At 52.6% G+C, this 22,802-nt stretch overlaps 8 protein-coding genes across 8 annotated transcripts; 5 read left to right on the top strand and 3 right to left on the bottom strand.

Annotated features, from left to right (window-relative positions):
* Positions 1-840: 840 nt before the first annotated feature.
* On the top strand, positions 841-1,842 carry L3040_002187 (uncharacterized protein; the record flags this gene model as incomplete). The annotated part of the gene is made up of 1 exon (XM_007289919.1): positions 841-1,842. The coding sequence occupies one exon, from the start codon at positions 841-843 to the stop codon at positions 1,840-1,842; it is 1,002 nt and encodes a 333-aa protein (XP_007289981.1).
* Positions 1,843-2,048: 206 nt separating this feature from the next.
* On the bottom strand, positions 2,049-3,912 carry L3040_002188 (uncharacterized protein; the record flags this gene model as incomplete). Its single annotated transcript, XM_007289918.1, has 4 exons — positions 2,049-3,167; positions 3,261-3,355; positions 3,444-3,569; positions 3,666-3,912. 4 exons carry the CDS (start codon positions 3,910-3,912, stop codon positions 2,049-2,051), a joined length of 1,587 nt encoding a protein of 528 aa, XP_007289980.1.
* A 677-nt stretch (positions 3,913-4,589) lies between these two features.
* On the top strand, positions 4,590-6,875 carry L3040_002189 (uncharacterized protein; the record flags this gene model as incomplete). The annotated part of the gene is made up of 2 exons (XM_007289917.1): positions 4,590-5,847; positions 5,902-6,875. 2 exons carry the CDS (start codon positions 4,590-4,592, stop codon positions 6,873-6,875), a joined length of 2,232 nt encoding a protein of 743 aa, XP_007289979.1.
* A 34-nt stretch (positions 6,876-6,909) lies between these two features.
* Positions 6,910-8,479, bottom strand: L3040_002190 (uncharacterized protein; the record flags this gene model as incomplete). Its single annotated transcript, XM_007289916.1, has 3 exons — positions 6,910-7,043; positions 7,141-7,858; positions 7,967-8,479. 3 exons carry the CDS (start codon positions 8,477-8,479, stop codon positions 6,910-6,912), a joined length of 1,365 nt encoding a protein of 454 aa, XP_007289978.1.
* Positions 8,480-9,817: 1,338 nt separating this feature from the next.
* L3040_002191 (uncharacterized protein) lies at positions 9,818-11,472 on the top strand (the record flags this gene model as incomplete). The annotated part of the gene is made up of 2 exons (XM_007289915.2): positions 9,818-11,052; positions 11,259-11,472. The coding sequence occupies 2 exons, from the start codon at positions 9,818-9,820 to the stop codon at positions 11,470-11,472; spliced, it is 1,449 nt and encodes a 482-aa protein (XP_007289977.2).
* A 918-nt stretch (positions 11,473-12,390) lies between these two features.
* L3040_002192 (uncharacterized protein) lies at positions 12,391-13,743 on the bottom strand (the record flags this gene model as incomplete). Its single annotated transcript, XM_007289914.1, has 3 exons — positions 12,391-13,306; positions 13,365-13,615; positions 13,687-13,743. 3 exons carry the CDS (start codon positions 13,741-13,743, stop codon positions 12,391-12,393), a joined length of 1,224 nt encoding a protein of 407 aa, XP_007289976.1.
* Positions 13,744-14,269: 526 nt separating this feature from the next.
* Positions 14,270-16,162, top strand: L3040_002193 (uncharacterized protein; the record flags this gene model as incomplete). Its single annotated transcript, XM_066155463.1, has 4 exons — positions 14,270-14,531; positions 14,606-14,689; positions 14,770-15,220; positions 15,277-16,162. 4 exons carry the CDS (start codon positions 14,270-14,272, stop codon positions 16,160-16,162), a joined length of 1,683 nt encoding a protein of 560 aa, XP_066012464.1.
* Positions 16,163-16,995: 833 nt separating this feature from the next.
* L3040_002194 (uncharacterized protein) lies at positions 16,996-20,612 on the top strand (the record flags this gene model as incomplete). Its single annotated transcript, XM_066155464.1, has 2 exons — positions 16,996-19,473; positions 19,527-20,612. 2 exons carry the CDS (start codon positions 16,996-16,998, stop codon positions 20,610-20,612), a joined length of 3,564 nt encoding a protein of 1,187 aa, XP_066012465.1.
* Between the last annotated feature and the right edge of the window lie 2,190 nt (positions 20,613-22,802).

A 22,802-nucleotide genomic window follows, 5' to 3' on the forward strand; every position in this document is an offset into this window, starting at 1 on the left:
TTTTGCTTTTCTTGCAAATGAGATCTGACGGTGAGAAGCGCGTAAATAAAGAAGAAACGTAAGAGAAGAATGAGGAGTACTTCAACTACGCTCGCTACGAAACAGCTAACCTAAGAAAATGAAAGGATAAATACATGTAATGTAGAAGCACTTAAAAGATGTGCCGTATAGAAGCCTAACACTGAGGCTAGACCTCATGGTCTTATAAGGGAATGCCAAAAAAGATAGGTGAAAAGCTCGTTAATTGTTCTAGCTAGGAGATGTGTGCCCTTTTATAGAGGATGGGTCCGTCTAGTGTGGCCCTAGTGGCTATGGCAGGTGCTCCATCAGGCGAGGTGTTTACAGTAACACGAGTCGAAAGTAAAGAATACACATCAGCGATCAGCTAAGACTTTGATCTTTAGTCAACTGTATCCGCTACCGGGAATTATACATGATTCGTCGTCCATCTTTCTTTTGCGTGACATTAGTAGCCCTCGGGACCTGGGTGTGGGAGTGAATTTTGCTTTGTAACGGTATTACGTAGTCCTCAGAGCTCGAGTGCATACCTTAATAGTTTGTCGGTTCTTTTCATATGTCGATCAATCACAGATGATTATAGACATATTTGAAATCCTAACGCTGTTCCTAAATATTCCCATGATTGGACTACAAAATACGCGAAAGCGGAGCGGCGGATCCTAAGTCCGGAGTCCGCTTCGCTTACGACTCCCAATTGTTTTGCCACCCAACTGCAGCATCACGACTCCAAAGTACGCAAATCCGCCCGTCAGCCAGCCACTTCTCCATCCATCCATCCATCAATCCTACGCAACACTTTCAAGACACCTTTTCAATATCATGAACATGGAACAGCGGCTCATCGATACCACCGCAGCCATCCCTCTCCGCTCCAAACGAACAGAGCGACGCCAGAAGAAACACCAGCTGAAGACATCCAAACTGGATGCGCGTGCAACCATATGGGACATGCCTCGCGAACTTCTCACGGAGCTGTTGTTACTGTTACGCCCGAGTGATATATTTGCCCTATCGCACGTCAATAGATCCTGGCAAAAGTTCGTCCTCGCTGAGGAGCTTACACTCTGTCGAAAGATTATAGCCCGGCGATATTCCGTCCTTTCAAAATGCTTCCCTCTACCCGTCCTGCTTGAAAATGTCGACCGCGACATGCATCCTGCTCTGCTCAGTGAAGAGCGACAAGCAGCAATGAATATCCACAAAAGACCCTACCAACACATCACGCCTCCAGATCCGCACCTCATCTGCACGTGTCTGACGTGTATATTGGCGTGGAACAATCTCAACCTGGTTGTTGACTTCGCCCATTGGCAGCCGAACCTTGACCAAGGAGAGCCGATCACCATGATTGAGCGAGGGAAGCATCCAAAGTGGAATCACCGGCTGACGAGAGCGAACGCGAAAGTGGTGCAGAAGGCCTTGAAGAGTCCCTTGTGGTATGTCAGGATCCTGGAAGGCCATCTCAAGTCTACCGTGGGTTCCATCCAGCGACACGGGAACAACAAAGGGAACAGGCGTCGAAGGTTTCTCCTGTCGGTCGAGGATGCCGAGTCTGAGACGGACTCTTTCCTCGAGCGCAGCGGGCCGCCGTCCATGGACTTTCCGTTCCATCGGGACAACTATTACATGCTGGAGGCTTACCTCCCAAATCGGGGGTGGAATTCGGAGGCCAGTGAGTGGCGGTATTGGCCCGCAACTCAGCATGATCGAGATATTGAATTCGTGAAGGCCTGGGCAGAGCGGAGGGAGGCTGCGGCCACGGCGGAAGACCAGAAGGCAGAGGGAATGGGTGACGAGAATCTAGAACAAGCATCACAATAATACTGGGTACTTTTTGCATCGGGAGTAACTGGGATGATAGGAAGACTCGAGTACGGACTACTGCATTAAGTGCAAAACATGAAAGGATACAGCTCTTCTTGACAGCGACCGACATGCATCGATTCTTGTTCCGACAAAGAGAATTAATTGTCGCATCAAATGTCTCTCGCCAGTTTCGCTTCGTCTTCATCTCCATCTCTATTCATTTATCGCGCGACCCCCGACTGTCCAGGTTCTTTGACACGATTTTTAAATCTCACCATATCGATACGTTGAGCTTCTTGTCTCGCCTTCTCTTTTTTCGCTTTCTGTATATCCATCGACATCTTTACGGGTCTGACTCCCGGCGTCTCAAACACGGCATCCATCTCTTCCAGCGTCAATCCATGTGTCTCGGGAAAGATGAAATACGCGAGAACCAACTGGACCAAATTGTATCCAACATACACCACCCATATTTTGTACCCTATCTTGTTGATCCCGACCGAGATGCCGTAGTTGTTGACCGTTCCGGCCGCCCCCTGAATGAGACCGTAGAGGGCCATACCCTTGGCTCGGAGGGCAAGGGAAAGGAGCTCCACGGGGTACAAATTGTGCATCGTGGCAATGAGGGTCGCCGAGCATGCTTGAAAGATGAAGATCCACACGACGGTGAGTGCTGCTTGGGTCTTGGATCCGTGGAGATTGTACTGCCACGAGGTTATCGTCGCGGCCGTTTGCAGGGTAATGAAAACCATCAGGCCCGCGAAGATCAAGGTCCGTCGATTGAATCTGTCAATTATGAAGGAGCCGAAGACGGTAAAGACGAAGTAGACGGCGACCGAGCCGAAATTGAAGCCCAGTTGCTGCTGGGAGTTATCGATACCGGTTGTCTGCAGGGCAGGCACCAGGTATTGGCCTATGATCCCGCCGCCATTCCACTGTTGGAAGATCGAGTACATGACGAGGACGAGGACGCGGTATCGAGCGCCTCTCTTGAAGAAGGCTCTAAAATCCCAAACCTCTCTGTTCTTTGGTGTGGCCGCCAAGGATTCCTCGATTTGCCGAACAACAACACTGACAAGAGGATGATTGACATTGTTGCCTTCGGTCGTATGGTACCGCGCAATCATCTTCTTGGCATCTTCCTTCTTACCTCTCATGATCAGGTATCGGGGGGATTCCGGCGCAAGGAAGTATATGGTGGCGCAGACGATGGTTGGAAAAAGAGCTTCGAGGAGTAGCGGAACCCTCCATCCCCAATCTCCGCGCATCTTGTTGAATCCAAGCAGTGCAGCACTCATACCCAAACTTCCAACCTGGAAGCAAGCTCCAAATAGACCAACCTGGAGGACACGGTGGGGTCAGTTATATGTTTCGGGTATCTCAGGACCATGAGAAACAGGAAATCGTAGGCGCTCTCGACTCTCGTCACCTACTAGCCGACCACGGAGATGAGCTGGGGCAACTTCTCCCATGTACTGGGGGGCAGACATGAGGGCAGAGCCGAAGCCGAGGAAGAAGCGGCCAGCCACTATAAAGATTGGACATGGGGGAGTCAGTATGCTCCCCGAAGGTGGAAGTTCAGGAAGAACTATAAGACATGCTTCTGCACTACCTACTGAACATGGCCAGATTGGTAGACAGTCCCTGGAGGAGGGCTGCCAGGATAACGATGAAGTTTCCGAGGAAGTTGATCCCTCGACGGCCGATAACATCCGACAGGGCTAGAAAGGGTGCTCCGCAGACTGTCCCGATTGTCATCAGAGCATTGACGGTTGCAAATGTCGTTCCGCTGGTTTCGAATCCAAATTAATCATGCCATGCTGGATAGGCGTTGATACCACCGATCACCGTCCAGTCGATACCGTATCCTGCTTGGTTGCAGCCCATCACCAACATCAAGAGAAAGATTCGAAAGCTTGTCCAGGACTTGAAGTGAAGTGAGTCCTGGGAGAGAGCGTAAACATCGTCCTCGGTTAGCCGGGCGAGGACGACCTCTTCAAGATGAGCTGGAGCTGTCTTATTGTTGGCGAGATGTTCATCGTTGGTATCGACGGTCTCTAGTCCGTTGTCGTATCTGGAAGACATGATGAATAAAGCTCAGCAGGAGAGATGATTGCGAAGACCCTCCACGTAATGCAAGATTTTTACGGCTCGCCGATCATTGAATGTTCTAATTCCACACGCAATGAGAGAAGAGCGTCCTAAGCTCGGCTCGGCCGACGGCCTTTATGTCAGGCAAGGCGACATTCCCAGATCTTCGGTCCACCTCCGCATCCCCAGATGCCACTTTACCTGGGGAACCTCGGTCCTGCAAGCCGTCTGTCCCATCAACACCTTTGCCGAGCGAGGCTCTCCCCCGCACTTCCCCAGAGATATATATCTTCACTAGTTACTGACTGGTGACTTTCCATGTTGATTGGTGGACTTTCTTCGACACCTCCGACCCCATACGAGAAATGGCTCGAAGAGCTCAAGATGGCAGCATCTAGAGGCCAACCGAGCTCCTGAATTGCGGGGACCAACTCTGGTGGCTTTTCTTTGCCATACGCGTTGGAGGCTCGGAAGGGACACGAAATGCTTCCAGACCCCCAAAAACCTGATCACATTTGATAGGCTGATTCGGTGGGCAGGTCGGCATATCACAATCCTTGAACTAAAAGACAGAGAGGCCCCCCACACCTAAAACTGATCATACCATTTGTACTATTTGAGTGGAAACGTACCTACCGATATTACTGAGCAACGAAGTGACAGCCAACATCATGGCGAACCGACTCCACTACACAACGCCTGCTACAGAATGGTCTCAAAGTCTCCCCATCGGCAACGGTCGACTGGGAGCTATGGTCTACGGTCGTACCACGACCGAATTGCTGCAGTTGAACGAAGACTCGGTGTGGTACGGTGGTCCACAAGACAGGATACCTCGCGATGCTCTCAAGAATCTGCCACGGCTCCGCGAGCTGATCCGCGCGGAGCAACATAGCGAGGCGGAAGACTTGGTGCGCAAAGCCTTCTTCGCTACGCCACATAGCAAACGGCATTACGAGCCTCTGGGTACATTCACGCTCGAGTTTGGACATGAGGATAGTGAGGTAACGGATTACAAGCGAGAGCTTGATCTTGAGACTGCCATCGCGAGTGTTCAGTACCGCTACCGTGGTGTTGATTACAAGAGAAAGGTCTTTGCCAGCGGGCCGGACAATGTCATAGTCCTGCAGCTCAAGTCTTCGGAGCGCGTTAGGGCCACCCTTCGATTGACCCGCGTAAGCGAGCGAGAGTATGAAACAAACGAATATCTAGACTCCGTCACTGCGTCCAACGATGGATCTATCGTCATGCGTGCGACTCCTGGGGGGAGAGGGAGTAACCCGCTATGCTGTGTGGTGAAAGTCAAGTGCGAAGATGGCGGGACGCTCGAAGCGGTTGGAGGATGCCTGGTAATCGAGTCCAAAGCGACAATGATTGTCATCTCCGCCCAGACCAAGTTCCGAAGTCCAGACCCCGAGTCTGCGGCATTGGAAGATGCAACGCGGGCTTTGACTCGGGGTGGTCTGCGAGGACGGCATGTCGAGAACTACAGGTCGCTGTATGCGCGGATGAAGCTTCAACTGGGCTCACCTGCATCGGAGCTGTCAACAGACAAGCGACTTTTAAGGTCTGTTGACCCTGGTCTTGTTGCGCTCTACCACAACTATGGCCGCTATCTCCTCGTGGCCTCCAGTCGCCCAGGTCCTAGAGCACTTCCCGCCACGTTGCAAGGGATCTGGAATCCCTCCTTCCAGCCGGCATGGGGGAGCAGATACACCATCAACATCAACACGCAGATGAACTATTGGCCGGCAAATCTGTGCAACCTTGCCGAGTGCGAGATGCCACTCTTCGACTTGCTTGAGAGGATGGCGATTCGGGGGAAGCAGACGGCCCAGGAGATGTACGGGTGCAGAGGCTGGTGTGCGCACCACAACACGGATATCTGGGCAGATACGGATCCGCAGGACCGATGGGTGCCTGCCACTGGTATGTTTCCCTCTTGCGCGACCTTTCACTGCTGTACTGAAGATAGTCGATTAGTGTGGCCCCTTGCTGGTGCTTGGTTGTGTTTCCACATCTGGGAAAACTATTTGTTCAACGGTAGCACAACGCTCCTCGAGAGGATGTTCCCAATCCTTAAGGGGTCTGTGCAATTCATCCTGGATTTCCTAGTGGAAGATGCAACATCGGGTCAATACCTCGTAACCAACCCGTCCCTCTCGCCAGAGAATACCTTTCTGAGCGCAAACAACCGCGAAGGGGTACTCTGCGAAGGGTCCACCATCGACATCCAGATCATCAACGCCCTGTTCGGCGCATTCATCGACGCGCTGGGAGAGCTGGACCGCACCGACGACCTGCTTCCCGCAGTCATACACGCCCGAGATCGCCTCCCGCCCATGGCCGTCGGATCGCTGGGCCAGCTCCAGGAGTGGCAGAAAGACTACGGCGAACACGAGCCCGGCCATCGACACACGTCGCACCTCTGGGCGCTATACCCAGGCAGTGCTATCAGTCCTAACACGACGCCTGGTCTTGCGGCAGCGAGTGCGGTGGTGCTCAAGCGCCGAGCGGAGCACGGAGGCGGACACACAGGTTGGAGTCGAGCCTGGCTCATCAATCTCCACGCACGTCTCGGCGACGCCGAGGGATCTTGGGATCATGTCAAACGATTGCTAGGAGACTCGACGCTGCCCAATATGCTGGATAGCCACCCGCCGTTTCAGATTGATGGGAACTTTGGCGGGTGTGCCGGCATTGTCGAGATGTTGATCCAATCCCACGATGGCTTCATTCACTTGCTCCCTGCGTGCCCTAAGGAATGGAAGTCCGGGCTGTTAAAGGGAGTCAGAGCACGAGGAGGATTCGAACTCGATTTCGCATGGGACGACGGGGTTGTGAAGGAGCCTGTTATGGTCAGGTCGCTGCTCGGTAAAGATGGGCTGCTCCAATTCCCTGCTGGGCAACGGGTGAGGTTTACAGGGGCGGGACTACACTCTATTTATTCTAAATAAGATGGCTTTCTTGTAATTTCCTCGTCATTTATTTTCACTCAGATTTCACCATGAGCTGGAACAGCTCCTTGATCACTGTTGCTGATTTCTTTGGATACCTCTTCTTATCTTGCGACTCAAAGTCAACAAAAGTCACGCCGAATCGATCAGAGTAGCCTGCAGCCCATTCTGGATCATCAATCAGTCACTACATCTTTCGAATCTGCGTTCAGGGAATAGATGAAAGAGAGGAGGGGGATTCAAGGGGCCGGGAGGCAGTGCTCACCCCAATTATCGGTAAATGTCCAGGCAAAGTAACTCCGCACGTCGACCCCATCCTCCTTGACGGCCCTCCCAACCGACTCGATATAACCCTGAAAAAACTCGATTCGGAACCGGTCGTCGAGCACGCTCTCGCTCGGCTCCGTCTCGCCCGTTGCCGTCGTCCCATTCTCGGTGATATAGATCGGTACTCCATACCTCTTCCACACCCAACTCAGCAACAGCCTGAACCCGCCGGGGGCAGTTCGAAGCCAGTACGTATCGCTCGCCGGCCCCCGCGATACGCCCGCCGCGTCCGCATCCAGCTTCTCCACGTTCCCAGAGTGGTCGTCCACGGGTGGCGGGGTGGGGAGATGCCGCACGAAGAAGGTGGTGTAGCTATTCAAGCCGTAGAAGTCCGAGCTGCCGCGGACCAGTCTTGTCTCCGCGGGGGCGAAAGCGGGAAGCCGCTCACCCAGCTGCGCCCGCATCGAAGCCGGATAGTCGCCCGTCAGGTGCACCGGGTCGGCGAACCAGGCGATCTCGAACTCCAGGGCGCGCTGCGCGGCCGCGACATCCCGTGCATCTTGGGCGTCCCAGGGTCGGGAGAAGTTGCCGTGGAGGGTGATGCCGATCTGGCCCTGCTGCGTCGGCTGGAACTTCTCGCGGTACCGCTGCACAGCGTAGGCGTGTGAGATGAGCTGCGTATGGCCGACGACGAAGGGCTCCGTTGAGGCATCCCCCTCAGAGTTCAGCGCCCGGTTCGAGGACCGGGCTGGGGCGTGTACGCCAGCTGCTTAGCCCGCAAGGGCGTAAACGCCGGGCTCGTTATAAGTGATCCAATTTCTGACCCGATCCCCGAACCGCGCAAAGCACACGTCTGCATAGCGCACGAAGTCCGCCGTGTACATCTCCTGGTTCAGCATGCCACCGTAGCGATCCTCAAGGGCCTGGGGCATGTCCCAATGGAACAGCGTGACGAAGGGCGTGATGCCGTTAGCGAGCAGCTCGTCGATCAGACCGCTGTAGTACGCAATGCCCTCCTCGTTCACCGCGTCGTCCTTCCCTCCAAGTGGGACGATGCGCGTCCACGCCAGGGAGAAGCGGTATCCGGTGACACCGTAAGATTTCAGCAGCGCCACGTCTTCTTTTGTCTGGTAGTAGGAGAGCACCGCATCGTCGGGAGTGCTCGCGTCGTGGACCTTGCCCGGCGTGTGTGCGAATCGGTCCCAGATTGACTCGCCTTTGCCATCCACGTCCCAGGCGCCCTCGACCTGCGTGGCTGCAGTCGCGTATCCCCAGCAGAAGTCTGGCCGCAGGACTCCTTTCAGGTCTCTCACTTTCTCAGTCGCAGCGGCTTCCATGGCGCGAAGAATGTCAGCCGGGGAAAAGTTGCGATTGATTTGATTTCTCAGGCAATGTACTACAAGTAAAGGAATCGATCATATTAGGCGGGAGGTAAGTAAGTGAGCAAGCAAGAAAACCAAAGGCCTCTTCCACGTTCCGAGCTTGCGTCTTTCCATCTCGGGTCGATGGCCTCCGAGACGGACAGCTCATATGTCCACCACCAGAATGCTACAGCGTTTGCAGGACATGGACTAGCGATCCGGCAAGCTTGATTGCCGGTATCATTTCCTTGCTCGTCCTACCCTGGAGATGAGATAAAAGTCGCAGCCGTGCTCGGATTAGGGAAGAGATGCGAGTGACTTCGCGACGATCTGTGCCGGAGCTCTTCCAAAGGAGAAACCTCGTCCGGCCCTTGTGGCGAGGGTATTTCCTAGCCCGCTAACGGCGCCAACACGTAAATTCTTCGGGAAGTGATTTTATGGAGAATCTTTAATGCCTATCAGTCTTTAGCTCAGAGGGTGAGAGCGAGCCTGGCTCTATTTGAAGAAAAAAATGAAAAATGAAAAACAAAGGTCCTGTCCTTTCAAGCGAGAATAGGGGTAGTAAGCGAGAGAAGTGGGGAAAGAAAAAAACAAGGTATCACTTCATAAAGCTTATACATAGCGACCAAGAGACGAGATGAAAATGTAGATATGGAGTCGATCAGAAAGATCTTCCGTTGAATATTTGAAAGTTGGATAGCTCCTTTGCTCAGTGCAGAAGATTGTGTATCGCTTCGTCCGTACCTTGGGTCTCCATTCCAGCTTAGCCCTCCATTCTCTCGCGAAGCTTTTAGATAACGGTTTCTATTAGATACCGACTCCTACTCATAGGGCTCATCTTGCGCCTTTAGATACTACAGGGACCATACGTTCTGGCCAAGCATAGTACCACATATTTGTTAGCACAATAGGTTCTTCTGATAGAAGTACCGTTCGAACAGCTTCTGCAGGTCGGATTTTGAAGCGACATTTCCAGCTTGGTGACATGTCCCGAAATAGCCTTGCCTAATGCTAAAGATCATAACCTAAATGGTCGGGGCTCCAGCATGCACACGTGGAGGCGCAGCGCCAGGCATCATTTGCCGACGGCGTCGTGGAACATTGAGTGATTGATTCCCATCAGACCATCTGGTCACCTCTGGCTTCGAGTTTGCTTGAGGTGAACAACAAACAGACGTACCCGTATCCGTTCAGAGCGACCGTGGAGATTCACGCACGATACAAGCGAGAGCGAGAGCAACCTCCATTCCCGAATTCGCCGTCAAGAGACCACGCGCATCCAAAGAACCGCGGAGGTACGCGTGCCACGACACCATGTGGCAAATCAATACCCAGACATTTGCCTTGCACGAGGGCCCTCCGTCATTCTTCAGGTCTGAAGGCTACGCGATCCTCTCCCACCGCTGGGACGACGAAGAGATCACGTTTAATGAATATCATTCCTTCATCGCACAGCTTTCGTCCGAGCAGCCACTACCACCACAGCTGGAGAAGATCCGGGGTTTGTGTCTGAAGGCACGAGAACAAAAGCTGAGATGGGTCTGGATAGACAGTTGCTGCATCAACAAAGGGAGCTCCGCGGAGCTGGCAGAAGCTATCCATTCGATGTTCAAGTGGTACCGAGATTCAAAAGTGTGTTTTGCGTATCTTGGCGATGTCAGGAAGTCTGAAAGCGTGGCCAGAAACAGCGAAGGTGCAAAGGTATCATTCTCAGTGTTCAATCAGGTTGAAGAGAGAGAGCCGTCAAAGCCATCTGTGTGGTTCTCTCGCGGCTGGACACTACAGGAACTGCTAGCACCACGGCACATGGAATTCTACGACACGAGCTGGGAACTACTCGGAACGAAGAGCTCACTGATGAGCGAGCTCCAAGAAGTCACCGGGATTGATGGGCAGTATCTTCGAGGCGACATGCATTTCAGCAGCGCTAGTATCGCGACAAAGATGAGCTGGATAGCGAACCGCACAACTGTTCGCGAGGAAGACATGGCGTACAGCATGCTGGGTATCCTCAATGTCACCATGGTACCTCAGTATGGGGAAGGGAACTGGGCGTTCATGCGGCTCCAGCTTCTCCTGCTGTCCACCCTGACCGATGAATCTCTTTTTGCGTGGAGGATGCCTCACGGCGGCGAGAGGAACCTCCAAGGCTGGGGTCCAGACGAATGGGGTCTCCTGGCGCTACATCCGAGCTGGTTCAAGGATTCTACACAGGTCAGCACGACTGGTGACAGAGGCGGAGGTGGACTTGATGAGGTATTTTCCGCAGTACCTGGGATCTTCGCCGGGACACAAGGAGGAATCCGGATTCCATCCCGGATCCGAGTTGTGAAGGCCAAGTACCTTGCCGTCGCACAGATTTCAGTGCTCTACGGTGTCGGGGTCATTATTTGGCCGACACTGGAGGCTGTTCAGGCCAAACTTCTCTCTGAACAGAAAAATGAGTTGATCTTCATGCTCAATTGCTGGAAGCCTGACGAGGTTGGAGCACGGAAGCGCATATGCCTACACCTCCGACGAGCAGATGGCAGACAGTCCGCGATGAAAAGGTATGCAATCACGTCCTCCTCCTTGATGTGTCTTTGAAGAGATTTACTTCGGCGAATTTACGACGTTTGAAGTTTATTGTAAATCGAAACCCTTGGGAATAAATCGCCTGGAATCTCTCCTCCGAATGAGGTACTGACAATATGTCAGGATTCGATGCACTGAATTCGCATTCCCACGTACAAGCCGCCTGACAAATTACAAACAGAAGTCTGGTCACTCAGTTGTGCTGCAACCAGAACGAAGTTATAACGACTGAAAACGGAACGAACGCGGTCTACTGGTGGTTTGAAGTCCAAGATAGTGCCGATCCCAAGGCAGAAAATTCAACGATGACTTACATCCAGACACGCTTTCCAGCTCGGGATGCAACCCCACGAGGTCTAGTTCCGCTCGCAACGCAGATTCAACCCGGAAGATAGCTCGTGGTGTGCGACTTTGGTTTGTTCTTGGACGGAGGGAATGCACCCAATCTCATCTCATGCCGTGCTCTTTGAGCATGACTTCCTCAGCTACCATCGATATCATTGAGGTCTTCCCTACAGAATATCAACAATCTCACAAGCTTCCTAGACTCTAGTTTAGATCCTCGCCCAAAGAGCACTTAGAAGCGAGTCCGAGTTATAATAGGAGGGCACCGCATCGTCGGGTATACTCGCATCTTGGACCGTGCCCGGCGTATATGCAAATCGGTCCCAGATTGACTGGCCCTTGCCATCCGCATCCCAGGCCCCGTCGGTAGGTGGGGAAGAGAATAAAAGGCCTCTTCCAAGTTCCGAGCTTGCGTCTTTCTATCTCGCACCAGTGGCCTCCGAGACAGCCAGCTCTCATGTTAGATCAGTACATACCGACATAAGTAGGCCAGTAGATGAAACTTGAAATGGCTAGATACCATCTTCAAGTCAAGAAGAAAAGGATCTATCCCATTGGTGGATAATGTGTAATAATCGAGGTGCATATACGGGCTAGGAGGAAATAGATATCCCGCTCTCGCCTCTTCGGCTCCCTATCCACTTCGATGCTACGTGGAGATATGATCCTCAGAATTGGTGGGTGAGTCTTGATACTGTTGAAATTCCAAATAGCCTAATGCGAGTCGCGGATCGTGGGTCCTGGGTCGCTGCGCAGACATTCCAGGGATATCCTGACGAAGGACCGTATGTGTTCAGCTATACAATTAGTGAAGAGATCCTTGGAATCGAGTTCGGTTTATAGACTTGGGGCAGAGTATGATTGATCTCGTCGAGTCGCGAAAGTTCATTGGGATTTGAAAAAGGTGCCATGGACGGGCAGTTTCCGACCCTTGATGAGCTCCGGACATGGAACCAAAATTTTCCTACTTAATCCACCAGCAGATCAACCCCGACCGACCGTAGAGCCTCGACAGCCCAGTCCGGATACTGGGATTTGACACCACCGTAGAGGTCCGAGAAGAAGGTCCTCAGCAAAGCTGGGAACCTATCCTCAATAATGGCTTCCCTGACGCTTCTCATCAGAGCCAGCTGATACCATACATTGTGCATGGTCAGTAGATGGGCCCCAACGGTTTCCTTCGCAGCGACGTGATGGACGAAAGCCCTCGTGATATCCAGCTTTCCCTCGCCTGTCCGGCAGCAGACGCACCCACATCCTTCTTCTAAAGGCCCAAAGTCATTTGCATACCGGGCATGCTTGAGATTCAGAACGCCGTGTTTCGTGATGGCGTTCCCAAATCTAGCCGTTCTCGTTGGCCATACGCAGTCGAACATATCGGCTCCCAGCGCAACGCTGACGACCAGATCTTCGGGATAGCCGATGCCCATCACGTATCTTGGCTTCAGCTCCGGAAGGAGACCTGTGCACGTATTAACCACACGACAGTAATCCGCTTTGGCTTCCCCGCCACTGAGCCCCCCGATGGCTATTCCAGGCGTTCCCCTCGCAACCATCTGCTCGCAACACTCTTTCCGCATCTCGAGGTCCAAGCCGCCTTGAATGATACAGAAGAGGTTTTGCGTATTCGGATTCGCATGTGCTGCTATACACCGGTCCAGCCATCTCACACTTCTCTCCATGGCCTCGCGCATCCTTTTCGCATCCGGGGACGTCGTAACCAGCACATCGTCCAGTTGCATAATAATATCACTCCCAATCGTATTCTGCAGCGAGATCGAGTGCTCGGGCGTGAGCAACATCGGGGTTCCATCATGCGGACTGAGGAACCGGACGCCTTCCTCGGTGATCTTCGCCAGCTGTAAAAGGCTGACCATCTGGAAGCTGGGAACGCCCGTCAGCGCCTGCTTTTCTTTTCAGTGCGAAGGGAGGAACGCTGTACCCGCCACTGTCCGTCAGAATATTGTGCTTCCATCCTTGGAGCCGATGCGCGCCTCCGACCTTCTCGAGCACTTCCTGCCCGGGCTTCAATCCGAGATGGTAGGTATTGTTCAGACAGAGGCGGCAGCCAGTTGCTTCGAGCTGCTGCGGCGTCAGACCCTTCAGCGAGGCCTGAGTCGCGACGGGCATAAATAGAGGGAGTTGGACGGGACCATGGGGGAGTGTCAGGTTCGCGGCGCGCGCTTTGGTGGTCTGCGGATGATGAGCTGCTGCTGTATACGATGCGCCTGAGGGAATGGACCAGGACCTGGACCTGGACTTACTGAACAGCGGGCGATCAACTCGAAGGTCAGCGCCGAGGGCATTGGTTGTGGTACCATGACTGCTGGGAATGATATGTGTGTAGTACAATCGAATGGAGACGATAGGGGGGGAAGGAGGTCGAAAGAAGATGGGTGGAGGAGAAGAGAGAGGAGGGAAGCTGGATAGCTGGACTACACTTACAGTAAGCTAGCAAAGAAAAAACTTCGGAGAAGCTGCGGCTAAGAACTAAATCTAGAAGATGTTGTGGACATTGTATTATATATTCATCCGTCTTATCCATCTTTACTACTTCTTTCTTCAGGCCGGACCTCTAAGCAGTGGTTCGAATAAGAGTGGCCGAACGGCGATCCTTTTCCCCCAGTTCAGCCTCGGCAAATTCTCCAGAAAGTAAGACATTCCCGAGACAAGCCCGCCGTTTCAATATCCGCTCACCATATTCAACTGTGTACCGGTACCTACACCGTCTCCTCCTTCTCCTCCGATCATGATCAATTGCTAGATTTTTTTTTGCGTCGCGCTCGTTGCAATTTTTTTTTTGGCAATCCTTCATTCTTCCTTGTGCTGGTTGTAGGTTCTTGCGGCATGAGAACTCGGGCGACAGCTTTGCGCCGGATCGCACTGGGCAGTGGAGGGACTGGCAGGCGGGCATATTGCGTACAGTTGGAAGGGACAGAGAATGCGGATGCGAATGCGGATGTTGGAGGCTTGTGCGGAGTGATATCCAGAGATACGGGCGCCAGACGACCCCATTTCAGATTTCGAGGCGGATCCAGCTCCAGATTTATCCTCCCTGCTGCCCCCATTGTCGCCGGACAGCGGAGAGGGTTGGCCACCGTGCAGAATGGTACCGTTACCCAGTCGCCTATCGCCCGTCGACACCGGGAGCCAGACCTGGGCTGGGCTGATGAGAAGTGGCAGTGAACCCAGATGATCGAGGCCCGTTGCAGGAGTATGATCACCGAGTCGAGACAGGCAGACTGCGGAACGACGAGCATCAGAGAGGTTAGTTAAGTAGTAGATCCGCCCACGAACCCACCAACCCACCAACCCAACACTCACTAACAACCGATCGCGTTCATCAGGCATCATAGAAAGTCTCCAGCATCTTCACGACGAGCTGCGGACCTACCATGCTCCCCCGACCATCCATCCCACCATCGAGTCCCTCAAGCCGCCCCCCACGTCCATGCTTGGTCGTCTCTGGGGGAGCACGCCGAAGGAGCGCAAGCTCCGAGATATCCCCGATGACCTACCCAGAGGGCTGTATCTGTTCGGGGATGTCGGCAGTGGGAAGACGATGCTGATGGACATGTTCTACGATACGCTGCCCAGTGCCGTGACGAGCAAGACGCGGATCCATTTCCACAACTTCATGCAGGATGTTCATAGGCGCTTGCACCAGATGAAGATGCAGCATGGAAACGACATCGATGCGGTGCCGTTTGTGGCGGCGGACATTGCGGAAAAGGGAAATGTGCTGTGTTTTGACGAGTTCCAATGTACGGATGTGGCCGATGCTATGATTCTAAGAAGGTACGATGTCGCTCTTTGATCTCCCAGTGCTAGTGATCACTGCTAAAGACCCCTAGACTTCTCGAAGCCTTGATGTCTCACGGCGTAGTGCTTGTCACGACATCCAACCGCCACCCAGACGACCTCTACCGCAACGGCATCCAGCGCGAGTCCTTCGTCCCCTGCATAAATCTCCTGAAGAATAGACTGCATGTAATCAACCTGGACTCTCCTACGGATTACCGTAAGATCCCCCGCCCGCCCTCGGGCGTTTACCATGCGCCTCTGGATAAGCACTCCAACTCCCATGCTGAAAAATGGTTCCGCTTTCTCGGAGATCCAGAGCAAGACCAACCTCGCTCAGAAACGCAGCGGGTATGGGGGCGTGAGATTCACGTCCCGAAGGTCAGTGGGAGAGCCGCGATGTTCACATTCGATGAATTGATCGGACGCCCAACAAGCGCGGCCGACTACATCGAGCTGTGTCGGAGTTACGATGCTTTTGTCGTAACAGGCGTTCCTGGCATGACACATCGCGAACGTGATCTTGCCCGGAGGTTTATCACGTTCATCGACGCCGTGTACGAGTCCCGCGCCAAACTCGTGCTTACTACCGCAGTTCCTCTGACGCAACTTTTTCTATCCAAAGATGAGCTCGAGAACTCGGTGAAGAAAGATGCGGAGGACAAGAAGGGCCAAGTAGAGGACCTGCACGAGGAGTTGGACTCCACGATGCGGAACCTCATGGATGACCTGGGCCTGAATATGAAGGCCCTGAAGAGCAGCAGTATATTCAGCGGCGATGAGGAACGCTTTGCTTTTGCAAGGGCGTTGAGTCGGTTGAGTGAGATGGGCAGTCAGGAGTGGGTCGAGAGAGGCATGGGCTTGGAGAAGGATGGCGGGAGGGCGGAGAAGGAGAGTTGGCAGAGGATGAGGAGTAAGCAGATGGAGGACAGCATGTGATGTTTGTTTGACGGCCAGAAGCTGAGCCCGATTGGATCCGGATGCGGGTGCGACGGTGAGGTCAAAGATTGGATCGAGAGGAAGATTGAAGTACCCATACATGCATGTTTGGAGTGGCGGACCGATTTATATACCCGGAACACAGTACCCTGTTTGTATGGATACGATGCTGTTGTTTATGCCAGCCGTTCTTATATCATTTCGTAGTCTATAATTCCGGTGTTTGGTTGTTGGATATGGGCCAGAGGCCGGGCGTGGGTTCGTTGGTATCCATGTACGGAGTGTTTGTTTACATTCGCTCGCGTCTCTGAGAAGCTGGTTTTATATCAGTATCAAGTACCGGTATCAGCGACCGACTGCAATGAAGCATTGATCTTACATTGCAAAGCAAGAAGTGCTAAGCAAAGAAGTTATTAGATAGTTGTAAATCACAACTCAGATTGGTCTGTTGAAAATGTTGGAATAGAAAAGTTAGAAAGAGATGTAAGCTTCCTGACCCACTCGAAACCTCTGATTCTGATGTTGGTGACCTTCATGCCTGCCTCAAAACAAGCCTTTTAGAGCAGGGGAGCGCGTTTCGTCAAGATGCACGCACCTTCGCCAGGCAGCACGCGTAACACAAGGCACAGAACCGTTCGGTACTTAACGAACTTTCGGTAATTCAGGAACTTCGTGTAATCTACGTCAAACTCCGAAGAATAAGAAGAAGAAGAAGAAGAAGAAGAAGAAGAACATATCCTCATCCGCCGGCGTCAGTCGCATCGAAGCCAAAAACCTCCCCCCCGGATCCTCTCGTCGGCATAGTTGGGCGTGGCGTGGCCTACCCAGTCCAGATGTCGCACTCAAGCCCCCCAAATGCACACGATCTGTCCAAGGCCAGAGGAGCGCCGCCGACGATGGCTTCGTCTCCAAACCAGTACCAAGACTATCAACTCTCCCCATCCCTCCGGAAGCTCTCCCTCAGCCGCGCCGCCTCTCCATCACCAAGTCTCGGTACGCAGCGTCAACTAAGCGCATCGCCAAATGCTCGACTCCCATCCCGAAGCCCCCTCCTTCGATCCCCGAGTTCTTTGAGCACTCACTCGCGCTCTTCGACACCGACACTGCTTCGGAAAGCCTCGATGAACTCCCAGCATGGCGTGGGTGGCGCCAGCGTGACACCTTCGCGAAATTCTTCCTCCTCGCGCCAATCCACCGGCGCGCAGTTCACCAACGCTTCTGCCCTGGTGGGCAAGTCCCCCCTCTCCGAGATCGAGGACCAGGTGCCAGCGCCCCCAAAATATACCGCGGCGAGCATTGCAAGCAATCACTTCAAGGAGGAGCTGGACTTGCATGAGAAGGGAGAGGATACGAGGTCTGCGGACACAATCGTAATATTACACGATGCTGTCTATGGCCACCGATATTCGAGGCCGCGAACATCCAAGGCGAGCCTGAGCACGATTGTGGAGAGGCCAGAGAGGATACATGCGAGCATTCTGGGACTATCGGCAGCATATGTATGTCTGGGGGAGCGGCACGCGGACGGGCAGTTTCCACTGCACCCAGATAGGGATGTCTCTTCGATGCCCAGCCTGCCGTTTTGCATTCGCAAGACCACGCGCAAAATGACCATCTCTTCGCAGGCGGTTACGAATGTGCACGGGGCCAAGTGGATGGAGGAGCTGAAGATCATGTGCGACAGTGCAGAGAGCAGACTGGCTATGAATGGGAAGGAGTTGACGAGACCTAATATGAATCGGAGTCCCGATGAGAAGGTGCCGGAGAAGCTTCATGAAGGTGATCTTTACCTGTGCGCGGAGTCGCTGGATGCCATGGAGGGAGCTTTGGGCGCTGTGTGTGAGGGTGTGGATGCCGTTTTCCAGGGTTCTGCGAGTGGAAAGGGACCGTTCAGGACATTTGTTGCGATTCGGCCTCCTGGGCATCATTGCTCGGCGAGCTACCCTTCTGGCTTCTGCTGGTTAAATAATGTGCATGTGGGCATCTCTTACGCGGCATTAAGCCATGGTCTGACCCATGCGGCGATCATCGACTTTGATCTTCACCATGGAGATGGATCGCAAGCTATTGCGTGGGAAAGCAACAGGCGCGCCACATCTGCTCCAAAGAATGCGCATCAGTGGAAGAAGACCTCGATCGGATATTTCAGTCTTCACGATATCAACTCTTACCCCTGTGAGGTGGGCGACGAGGAGAAGGTCAAGAACGCCAGTCTTTGCATTGAGAACGCTCATGGTCAGAGCATCTGGAATGTCCACTTACAGCCGTGGAAGAGTGAGAACGAATTCTGGGAACTGTACGAGACGAAGTATTCGATTCTTCTGGAGAAGACTAAGAGCTATCTGCGGACACAGACGGATCGCCTACGATCAATGCCCCATGGACCGAAGCCCAGGGGGGCCATCTTCTTATCTGCCGGATTCGATGCAAGTGAATGGGAGAGTTCGGGGATGCAACGCCACAAGGTCAATGTGCCTACGGAGTTTTACGCGCGCTTGACCAGGGATGTTGTCGAGCTGGCTGGTGAAGAAGGTCTCGCGGTTGATGGTCGAATTATCAGTGTTCTCGAAGGAGGCTATAGTGATCGAGCTCTGTGCACCGGTGTGCTAAGTCATCTGAGTGGTATGTCTGCTGGCGACCCCATGGTTATTAGTAAGGAACGCAGTCCGACAGGGCTTGGACATGAAATGAGCACGAAGATTGGCACCTTCGATGGAAAGATTGCCCCGGAGACTTCGACTGCAGGTTCACAAGTCCAGGATTACGATCCCTCATGGTGGTCTGTAGCTCGACTCGAGCAACTTGATGCTGTGGTCCATCAAGGACCGATTCCCTCAGAGCCCAGGAGGCCACGATACGCTCCGGCACCGACATATTCGTCCCCGACCCAATCTTTTATCGCCAAAGTGTCCTCTCCGTCGGCCAGAAAAAACGTTGCCAACATGGGCGTGCGAAATGGGTCTCCTCGTGCCCCCTTGAGGGCACCATCTCCGCCCCCTCCAGAGGTCGACTGGGCGGTAGCTGCCCATGAACTAAGTAAACTTCTCATTCCAACCGACAGACAGACTATGAGCTGCAGGCAAGAAGATCTGTCTGCAGAAGCCACTCGTGCCAGGCGAGACCGGCAATCTGTCATGACACCACCCACCACGGCCGAGCCTGTGGAGACGTCAACTGGTAGAATGGCTTTGAGGGCGAGAAAGCCTGCGAAGCCGCTTGTTGAGAGCGACGAGGATGGGGTCAAGAAGCCTGTCGCGAAGGCCAGCCGTCGGAAGACTGTTGCTGGGGCCGCTCTTCTTGCCGGTAGTACTGTAAGGACATATCTTCCTTGTTTTCCGAGACGGACGCTAATTTATATATAAAGGCGCCATCAAGGAGCACAACCCCGATGCCAGACTATACCAAACCCACCGCTCAATCCAGCCGTCGGCTCAGCTTATCTTCCAATGCTGGATCTGTGATTTCGGAGGTACCACCGCGTAAGAACGGCTACAGAGTAGCATCTAACGGAAGACTGTCAACGCGGCCCGGAACTGCTCAAAGTGTCCGACCAGAATCTTCCATGAGCGTGCGCGGCCAATCTGCTGCGCCAACTGCGGTCAAGAAGACGAGAGCACCGGTTCAGCCTAGGGAGGCCCCCAAGGTTTCGCGCGTTCGCAGAAAATCGCCACTCAATAATAGTGGCGTAGCGCCTGTAGGTACTGAAGGAGCAACGGAACCTTCTTCAAGATCGTCCAGCGTGGTACTGCCCTCAATTGAAAAAGCAACGTCCCAGACCTCGGATATTGACAGTCTGACCTCGGGAATGAAAAAAGTGAAGATCAGTCTGACGACCAAAGCGCAGCGAGAGGCAAAGGCAGCAGCTGCGAAGCCTGCAGCCCCCAAATCTCCAAGACCAGCGCCGTCGACGAAAGAAGTTGCAACACCTCCGCGGCAATCTGCAGCTTCATCAACAGCTGGTGATGTGACCCCCGCTCCACCACAGCCTGAGCCGGTAGCAGCGTCTACTCCTAAACTACCATCAACACCTCGACCTCCAGTCCCAACAGACCTTCAGAAACCAGCTCGGGTTTCTCTCACGGCCTCTTCGCCTCTTTCGCCGCCTGTGCCGCATAACGGTAGCAACGCGTCCTGCCCTGCAAAGCCCATCCAGCCTTCTTCTGCTGCCGCCCCTGATGTCTTTATTCCCTATCAACCCAAAGGTCCTCTGCCTCTGGCGCTGGCGGCGCAAGAACATCCCCTGCAGTGGTTAGAGCCCAACACTAATACGCCGAGTCCAATGAAGGTGGGCCAGAAAAAGGGAAATAACTTGCCGGTCTTCACGAGTACTAGTGCGATTCCATTCGGATTTCCAAATCCAAATGGCGTGAAGAAGCAGAGGGAATTGAATGGGATTAGTAAGGGGGACAGAATGGAGGGGATTGTAAAGAGCGAGGAGATGAAGAAGTAGTTCGATATTTGGGCTATGCCTGAGAGTCTGGCGCATAATCGAACATAGGGGGCTGACGTTTTCGATGGCTTGTTTGATATTCGCGGATCGGACGTAGGAGCGGGTTTATTTTGCGCCCTCTTATGCTTTGATGGCTTTTTTTTTTTTTTTTTTTTTTTTTGGCGTTTTATAACTTTCATCAGAGGGTATAGATAGGGCAGATGAGAAGCGCGTGATACCCCAAGCGAGGAAGGAGAGGTTCTTTGAAGTTACGGTTATGATGATTGCGTGCGCTGAGGCGCTGGGTTTTTTGTATTTTATTGTATTGTATTGTATGGTATTGTAGTTTATTATGTTATGTTGTATTATCTTGTATTGTTTTGTATTGTTTTGTATTGTTTTGTATTTTACTGCATTGCATTGTATTGTATTATACTGCAATCTTGTTAACGAGATTCCGAATATGTCTTTTAAGTTTTGGCGAGCCGAATGGAAACTCGATTGAGATTTATATATATTATGTATACCGTTCTGAAACCTGTCGGCGATCAAGTTCTTTGATTGAGTGTAAGCTAGTAAGAGGAAATAAACGACGGCGGTTAGTTTGAATTGAGAATATATTATTCAAATGGCCTGCTTTTTCTTCACATTCTCGTTTAATAAATCTGAGATTTGACTTGGTTTATTAGAAATTTTGGATAGACTGGTGTAGATCAGAACATTAATAAATTCAATAGTAAGCAGCAGTACTTAAGTCGTTTAGAGAAGCGGCTTACGGGAGATATATCTAATATTACAGATGGATGCAGTACAGCTAATCCGATAATAGTACATACCGATGAATGCCGGAGCCCGTTACGCGTGCTGCTGCGATCGGGTCTTCGGGTAGATGATTTTGTTTCTATTACTGGCGTGGATGGCATATAGCAGGCAGCTAGCTACCCAGATGCCACCTACCTAGTACCCGGGTAGCACGATTACTCTGCATGCTCAGGATCTGCGCAACAGATCTGTATTTTCTGCAAGGGAAAACAAAAACTACTTCTTGAGCTCGCCGCCGCTTGCTTGCTTTGTATCAAGCTGGAACTGGAATCCAGCGGAACGAATGTGCTGCAGCGCATAGAAAATACATACTCGCGCCCGAGAACTCTGTGTGATTTTGGATGTTTATTTGGTAGAGGTGATAGACGCATCGACGATGGATTGATTGGTTTACATATACCAGGCTACTCGAGGCTGCTGCTGCTGTCATCTGGTTTCAGCCCGCACAGAAGCTCCTGGCTCCAGAGCTTACTACGTACGTGTGACAAGCTGTAGAGATTATAGAATAAGTGAGAGAATCCGGGTACAGCTTCCTTTGCACCCAGGGGCTGAGGAGAAAGTCGAGAGTTCGAGTGCAAGTTACAAGTTATTATAATTACGATCTGATATAGCTTGCATCGATTCTTGACTCGACTTGTTGAATCACTCTGCTTGTTACGCGTGCAGACAGCGAAGGCAGGATCTTTGTGTTTGTGGTCATTTAGTGTCGGGGCTCAAGAGAGATGGGTAGAAAGAGGTAGGTTGACGCGAGGACGAGCGAGGAGATCTGTAATGAGTAACCAAAAATAGATCGACACGCCAAGTACCGTAGCGAGTTGCTGCCAAAGTTGAACGTAAGCGAAACGCGATCGCTCGCTAGAACAGACATCTCACCGAACTCCAAACACCAACATCGACCCGACCGACAACACCCTACGGAAGAACCCTTTGCAGCCCATTCGCACTGGAAAAATATCCCAACATCACATCTCCAGCCGATTGGCACGTCTCACGGTATTCGTTTGACTTTCTTTTCTTATATCAGCCGGTGTTGTGAGGCAGCTGAACTGCGAACCGCGATCCTCTCGAGCTAGGATTTACAGCTGTAAGGGAGCTACGAGATGAGATTCCTGCTGTGAGATCGGGGCTCAGCCACCTATCATCTGCAAATCTCGCTCATCATCTCAGCTCTCGGAGCACGCTCACCGAAGCCTTCCCTCCCCTCTGCACCACCCAAAAGAATAGGGTGGATGAGAAGAGTTCCGGGAATAAGACAACGTCGAGTTCTGGTTCTGCATATATTCTCGTTGTTATTGTCCGAATAGATAAAGATGTTGTTGCAGCTGGCCGCCGTCGTTGTATGCCCGATTTTTCCTCCAAGTGGGTGGTGCAATATGCTGCAACCCGCCG

Source organism: Drepanopeziza brunnea (genome assembly GCF_022702325.1).
Source record: "Drepanopeziza brunnea f. sp. 'multigermtubi' strain 214-2 chromosome Unknown ctg3, whole genome shotgun sequence".
Classification (NCBI taxonomy): Eukaryota; Fungi; Ascomycota; class Leotiomycetes; order Helotiales; family Drepanopezizaceae; genus Drepanopeziza; species Drepanopeziza brunnea.